The 6,182-nt window shown below is 51.7% G+C and overlaps 2 protein-coding genes across 2 annotated transcripts; both read left to right on the forward strand.

Annotated features, from left to right (window-relative positions):
- The first annotated feature begins 3,591 nt into the window (after window positions 1-3,591).
- On the forward strand, window positions 3,592-4,946 carry P152DRAFT_213652 (uncharacterized protein). Its single transcript, XM_033674434.1, has one exon. The coding sequence runs from the start codon at window positions 3,774-3,776 to the stop codon at window positions 4,473-4,475; it is 702 nt and encodes a 233-aa protein (XP_033530212.1). The 5' UTR covers window positions 3,592-3,773; the 3' UTR covers window positions 4,476-4,946.
- A 177-nt stretch (window positions 4,947-5,123) lies between these two features.
- Window positions 5,124-6,163, forward strand: P152DRAFT_405124 (tafazzin; the record flags this gene model as incomplete). Its single annotated transcript, XM_033676804.1, has 4 exons — window positions 5,124-5,316; window positions 5,396-5,414; window positions 5,481-5,585; window positions 5,644-6,163. Coding segments are annotated over 4 exons (837 nt in total), but the record flags the coding sequence as incomplete, so codon positions are not given.
- Between the last annotated feature and the right edge of the window lie 19 nt (window positions 6,164-6,182).

Below are 6,182 nucleotides of genomic sequence, written 5' to 3' on the forward strand. Positions count from 1 at the left end.
ATTCTGAATTTCTTGACGACGCAGCAATTCAAAGAGCAAAGTCAGCACACAGCTTAAGCATGGTAATGCAATACGTATCATTCGTTGTAAGGTCCTATGCCGTTCGACCCTCCTATTTCCCCAAGCCAGCTATTCTAAGTTTAAAAGTGTAGAAGCCGCGAGATATCCCAGGCTTTCTCGCAGCCTATTCAATCCCAAATATTTACGCGCTCGGGCAAGTCAACTAACATAACGTCGTCATCGCCTGTCTACCTGAGGGCCTTACTAAGACCAGCTTAGCAGCGATAGTCGCCGTCCGGATGAAGTCAGCATTCACGTCAATCCGGTTTGGCTTGATAGTAGGCATCGGAGAAGGCGTTCCAAGTAAGGAGGTAGATAATAGGGCTCGGCGATGTGGGATTAGTTAGTAAACCGCAAAAGCGCAAGGCGGGGTCGTACGACGTGCTCTCTATTAATAGCTAATTACAGCGCACGACTGGTAGTCCCCACTTCTCAGTTTAACAACGATCCCTGCCGCTGCCAGCTGCAAGCGCCTATTAGGGAGTATGTGTCAGAGATCAGAGAGAGAGAGAAAGACATACGCCCGTCAGGCCTCTCTGCGAGGCCCATGTGGGGAACTACCTAGGCTGACTAATTACATGCGTTAGTGCCTTGTGGCCTTGTGCCCCATTTTTCTATCTTCCTTCTTCTAACCTCTAAGTTAGGTCAGCTGATAGCTCAACCGCCCACCTGTTGGATCGAAACGTGTCTTATTAAGAAACTTAACAAATGAGAGTATTATATACAGAGTATCAATCACGTGCCTCATAACCTCCGATGTTCTCCCGGCTTTGGTTTACCTCAGCAAGCTCAGGCTATTTCTCAGGGGAGTCTAACCTTTTTTGTAAAAGGTCACGTTACTTTAACTACTCCTCTGGTAAATAGCCTGAGGATTCTGTCAATGACGCGCACTGCTCTGCATAAATTTTGTATGTGGTTTGTATGTATCTCTGCGGATTTGACAAAATCACGATCCATTAATAACCACATCAAAACACGTCGTATGTACTCCAAAATCTGATCGATTGTGTATTAAAGTATTCTCTATCTCGTAATTGATTTTTTTTTACATGTCCATGCTTGTGTCGGGTGAAAAACGCTAATATGTGATGAACTAGACCACACCGAAATCACCATCCAGCCATCGTTCCGGAGCTTACGGTCGAATGAGCCTGGAAAACACCCATTGGATGTCATATAACGCCTTTCTCGGTCGGTATTCACACGAATATCTATTATTGAACACATTTTGTGTTCATATTTCCCATGCGAAGCAAGGCGAGCGTTCGAAACGGGCGACGAGAGACTGTGGACATCGCCAGAGATCTCGTCCACGATGCCTATAGCACTACGAGTATGCTAGCTATACAGCGGCTGGTCGAAATTGCAAGAGACGTGCCCGAGGAAGTGCAGAAGGTCATCATCCGAGCAGGCCTAGACCGCCATCTCTACCCATTCGAGCCTCGTTAGAAGCAGGTAGATGTTATATGGCATTTAGTATTCAAGTAGGAGGACCTTCCTCTTGTAGCGAAGATATCTTTTGGTAAAAGTGTCATATTCCAGGTAACGCTATTGCTTTGTCGCGGTGGCATCGGCTTCATCCTTATCCCTTTGGATCGAATTAGACAGGAGTATATCGACGGACCGTCCCCTAGTTATAATCGGTCGACGTCTATATACTAAGAGGCGATAAGGATGCCTTTGTTTATTCTGTCACGGTTTCGAGATATCTGTGGGCCCTCTTGTAGCCTTTATAAACCCCAAGCTGGTGAAGAATATCGAGGACACGCCGTTTCACACCATTTGAATGCAGAAAGGCGTCAAATACGCGGGGAAACCTATTGCTCCCTTCCGACCCCCGAGAATAGCAGAGAATTAACGTGACTATCGCAATCCTGTGGTTAAACTTAACAGGATCCCGTGGTAGTCGATCTTTTCTCATCTTAGGTGTCATAAGACTATTAAGCAATCTACATAGAAGAGGAGCACGAGTGCTAACTTGCTCGTATATCTGCCTAGACAGTATGTCGCCTAGTATACACTCGTAGTCCTCGATTTTCTAACCCTCTAACTGTTTCCCCCTCCCTACGCCGGTAGGTAAAGTCTTCTCCTAGATGCAGTCGACTTAGTAGGCACTAAACATATCTACGGCTTCTTCTAGTGCCTTCATTTCCTTCCTTAGACCCTTTATAGTGATAGTTCCTGCCGCACTAGACGCGGGATTCTTATTAGTGCGTCTAAGACCTCTGGGCTCTGGCTAACCGTAGACAGCCTCAGCGAGCTATTTGGCTCGCGTGACAGAGCACTCTCTATAACCACCCAACCCTTAAGTCGTCGCGTAGATGTAGATAAATTCTCAAAATTTAATGCTCTTTTCTTCATGAATTGACATATCTCATTTATTCTCTGTGGCTTACTGCGTCTTTGAGACCCTCTTACTTTCTGATGTGGTGCATTAGATGTGTTTGACGCAGCACTATGCTGAGGACTTGGAGCAAGTAGCAAAGTGGGCGAGTTCAACCGCGCGCTCTGACGACGCTGGTTTCAGGCCGACACGACCCAAAATTCAATCAATTATGGAGAAAAAGCAGGGGAATCGAATGGTTATATTTAATTGACGGAGCACAGTGTGGTAGTGGAAGAAAATGGAGTTAAAAATGGTCTTCCATTTGGTATGAAAGCTCTCCACACACACCCAAAACCCATTGACAGAATCCTCAGGCTATTTGTTCGAGGAGTGCATGTGACTTACCGATTAGGTATAGTCCCACTCCGGTGCCTTGGCACGACCACAAATAGCCTGAGCTTGCTGAGGTAAGCTTTGGTCTAACAGTGACATGTACTACAGATCACCTGACATCAGATACCGCTGTTTTCTCAGGGGTTATCAGATTGAACAGCTGTTGCCCTGGACCGCCGATTGTGTCTTCAAGCATATCCATTTCCTCCACCCGTGTCTATCATCGTGATAGCCCTGGTACAGTGCTCGAAACTGATGAAGGAAAACCTCGCAATGTCTGACAACTTCCCATGATGCAATATTTTCCCACTACGTTAACAGTTTTATGAAGCGACGTAATACCAGCAGGCAGCATCTCCTCGCCTTCTAGTGCATGCCTCCATGCTTTTCCTTTATCCCTTGAAATGCAATTCTAGGTACGCCTTTCTATTTTTGACATCGTGTTCCTATTCGAGCTGCAGGGGAGAGGAAATTCGCCGATCAACGTACCTTGAAGCGTTCAAATACCATATGCCTGCGCCTCAACCTTTGACCCCACGTTCTGCGACTCCCCTGGCACCACCTCGCTTCTCTATACCAACATGTTTCAAGAACTCACGTTATACGAACCGGTGGGAAGATTGGCGTTGAAGAGCCTGAGAAGAAATGTTTCAAATGAGGAAATCGGGATTGAATTTAAGTGGACGGGTTTTTGAAACGATGACACGAGGCGGTCTTGGACGTGGGTGTATGGATGATTGAACCTTTTACGAGCGAGGATCGTATGAATGGCACTGAGATGGTAATTGCGAATAGACGATGCTTGATTCCGATACCACCGTCGGCTCTATGATCGGGGAATAATAGATTCCGATAGCCAGGGAGGTACAGTATATAACCCCCTTCTCATTCCCAAAGTCATTGTTCGTCTTCTCTATTCAACCTCCTAAAGTCCTTTGGATATCAAGTCCTCTCAATCGACCCCCTTCGCCCTCCAAGTCATCAACCTCCCCCAATGCTTCGCCCCCTCTTCCTCACCCTCCTCCTCTCTTCCCTTCTCACCTCCACATCCTCTTCCCCTACGCCCGCTCCTCTTCAGCGCCGCCACTCCGACTACACATCCCACTCAGAACCCAGCATCTCCGGCTCCTATGCCTCGGCCATCAGCGCCGCTCAACCCAGCGAACCCCCATCGTTACCTACCGAAGACACCCCCGACCTCCCCACCGTGACGGGAGGCTCGGAAATCCCGACTGACTTAGGGGACTCTGAGACCCCAACCGTGACTGGACAGTCCGAACCCCTCAACAGCCCGAATGACTCGGAGGTCCCAAGCATACCGAGCAACTCGACCTCAAGCGCGACGGACGATCTAGTAACTCCAAGTGTGACCTCCGACCCCGAGCTCCCCATTAGCGCGCCACCCAGCAGCGCCGCATCGTCGGGACGCTGCACGCCATCACGCACGCGAAAGACACCGAAGCCGACGCGGACGCGGAAGCCAACCAGGACGGGGAAACCAGGGACGACGCCAAAACCAACCAAGACGCCGAAGCTGAGCAGGGCAGTGAAGCCGACTAAGACGCCCACTCGACGACCAGAACGCCCCGAGCCGACGAGGCCAGCGAAGCTCGGGAAGAAATGTGTGCCGCCAGATATGAAGGATGGGTGGAGGATGCGGATTGGGATGTGTTTTGGAGGTGGGTGGAATGTATGAATGAGCGGGAGCGGGGTTAAGGGGATGCTGGGGTTCTGGATGGTGCTGTGGATATGAGGGATTGGGGGGAGGTAGTTGACTTGGGGGGAAGATAGGATATTGGTCGCGATGGGTTTGTAGGTGAGGTTATGGGATGAATGCTAGATGGTCTTCGGCTTCAAGCTACGATTGCTCCCAGAGATCAAGGCAGGTATCTGGAATCTTACCATGCTTCCCTGCTGTAGTCAATGGCCTTACAGGGTCATTTTCAAGGAAGGCGGTATCCCTTACCTGTTAAGAAGTAGCGCTGCGAATTGTTCGAAATATTCCCTTTCAAAAGCCCCCAACGAACATGAAATCTACAAGAACTCCAAGTCCCAACAGGTATCCAACCATCCTTTTGACCTAAATCCATATCACCCCTTCTAATCCCTAAACTTGTAATTTATGTACTGCTGTTGCTGTTTTGATACCACTCCCAGCATGCAAGTGGACCCCTTCCTCTCCCCCTGCAACTCCAGCCACACCTCCACCACCTCACCCTCCCTCACCCCCCACTCCTCCACCTACCGCCGCGTCCTCAGCACCTCCGCCTCCGCACACCCCAGCGAATCCCTCATCCCCTCCGAGCAAACCGATGACGACGCGTACGATGCCTCACACCTAACCATGGCCTCCGATCCCGCAGTCCCCAGTCTCCCCCGCCGCGTCACGTCCGCGTTGACCGTCGCGCTGGGCGGGCTGGTCACGCGGACGTTTCTGCACGGGATGAATCGCGTGGAGACGGAAGGGCGGGAGGGGTTTTTGGCGGTGTTGGATGGGCGGAAGGATGTGGGGGGGAGGGAGAGGGGTTTGTTGACTGGTGAGTGCATGGCTGCAGTTACGCGTTTTTTTGTTTTGCAAAGTGCTGTTTTCTGGGGCTGGAGGCTGATTTGTTGAAGTGTCGAATCATATCTCGGTGTATGTGTTGCTGCGATCCTGCGACGAGTGAATCGGGTGATGGACGGAAAGCTGACGGCATTGAAGCATCGATGATCCGTTGATGTGGGCGGTGATCCCGCAACGATATTTCATGAACCGGCAGAGCGTGCGATGGACGCTCGGGAGCCACGATATCTGCTTCCAGACAGCGTACGTCCCGCCTCCACTGGACGATGGACAACTATCTAACCACGGTATCTGACTACAGACTCGGCACCCAATTCTTCCTCGCCAGCCAAGTCCTCCCCACCCACCGCCTCGCCTACTCTCCCTACGGCGGCCCCTTCCAACCCACCATGACCCAAGCCATCCGCCTCCTCTCCGCCGGTCCCTTCACCTCGCCGACGCCGGTCCACCCGTCCATCTCCGCCGCCACCACCACCGAAACCTCCGAGCCCCTCGACCCGTTTTCCTCACCTAACGACACCATCTCCTACACCTACTCCACCACGCCTACCGACCTCATCCCCGCGCCCTCCGCCTACGCCGCGAACCGGCACGCCTGGCTGCACGTGTTCCCGGAAGGACGCATCCACCAACACCCGGACCGGGCGCTCCGCTACTTCAAATGGGGCGTGGCGCGGCTAATTCTCGAGTCGGAGCCGTGTCCGGACGTGGTGCCCATTTTCGTGGAGGGGTTCGAGGCAGTGATGCCGGAGGGGCGGGGATGGCCGCGGTGGATGCCGCGGGGGGGGAAGAAGTTGCGGGTGGTGTTTGGGGAGCGGGTGCCGGTGGGGCGGTGGGAGG

The sequence above is a fragment of the Eremomyces bilateralis genome (assembly GCF_010015585.1).
Source record: "Eremomyces bilateralis CBS 781.70 unplaced genomic scaffold P152scaffold_33, whole genome shotgun sequence".
Taxonomy (NCBI): Eukaryota; Fungi; Ascomycota; class Dothideomycetes; order Eremomycetales; family Eremomycetaceae; genus Eremomyces; species Eremomyces bilateralis.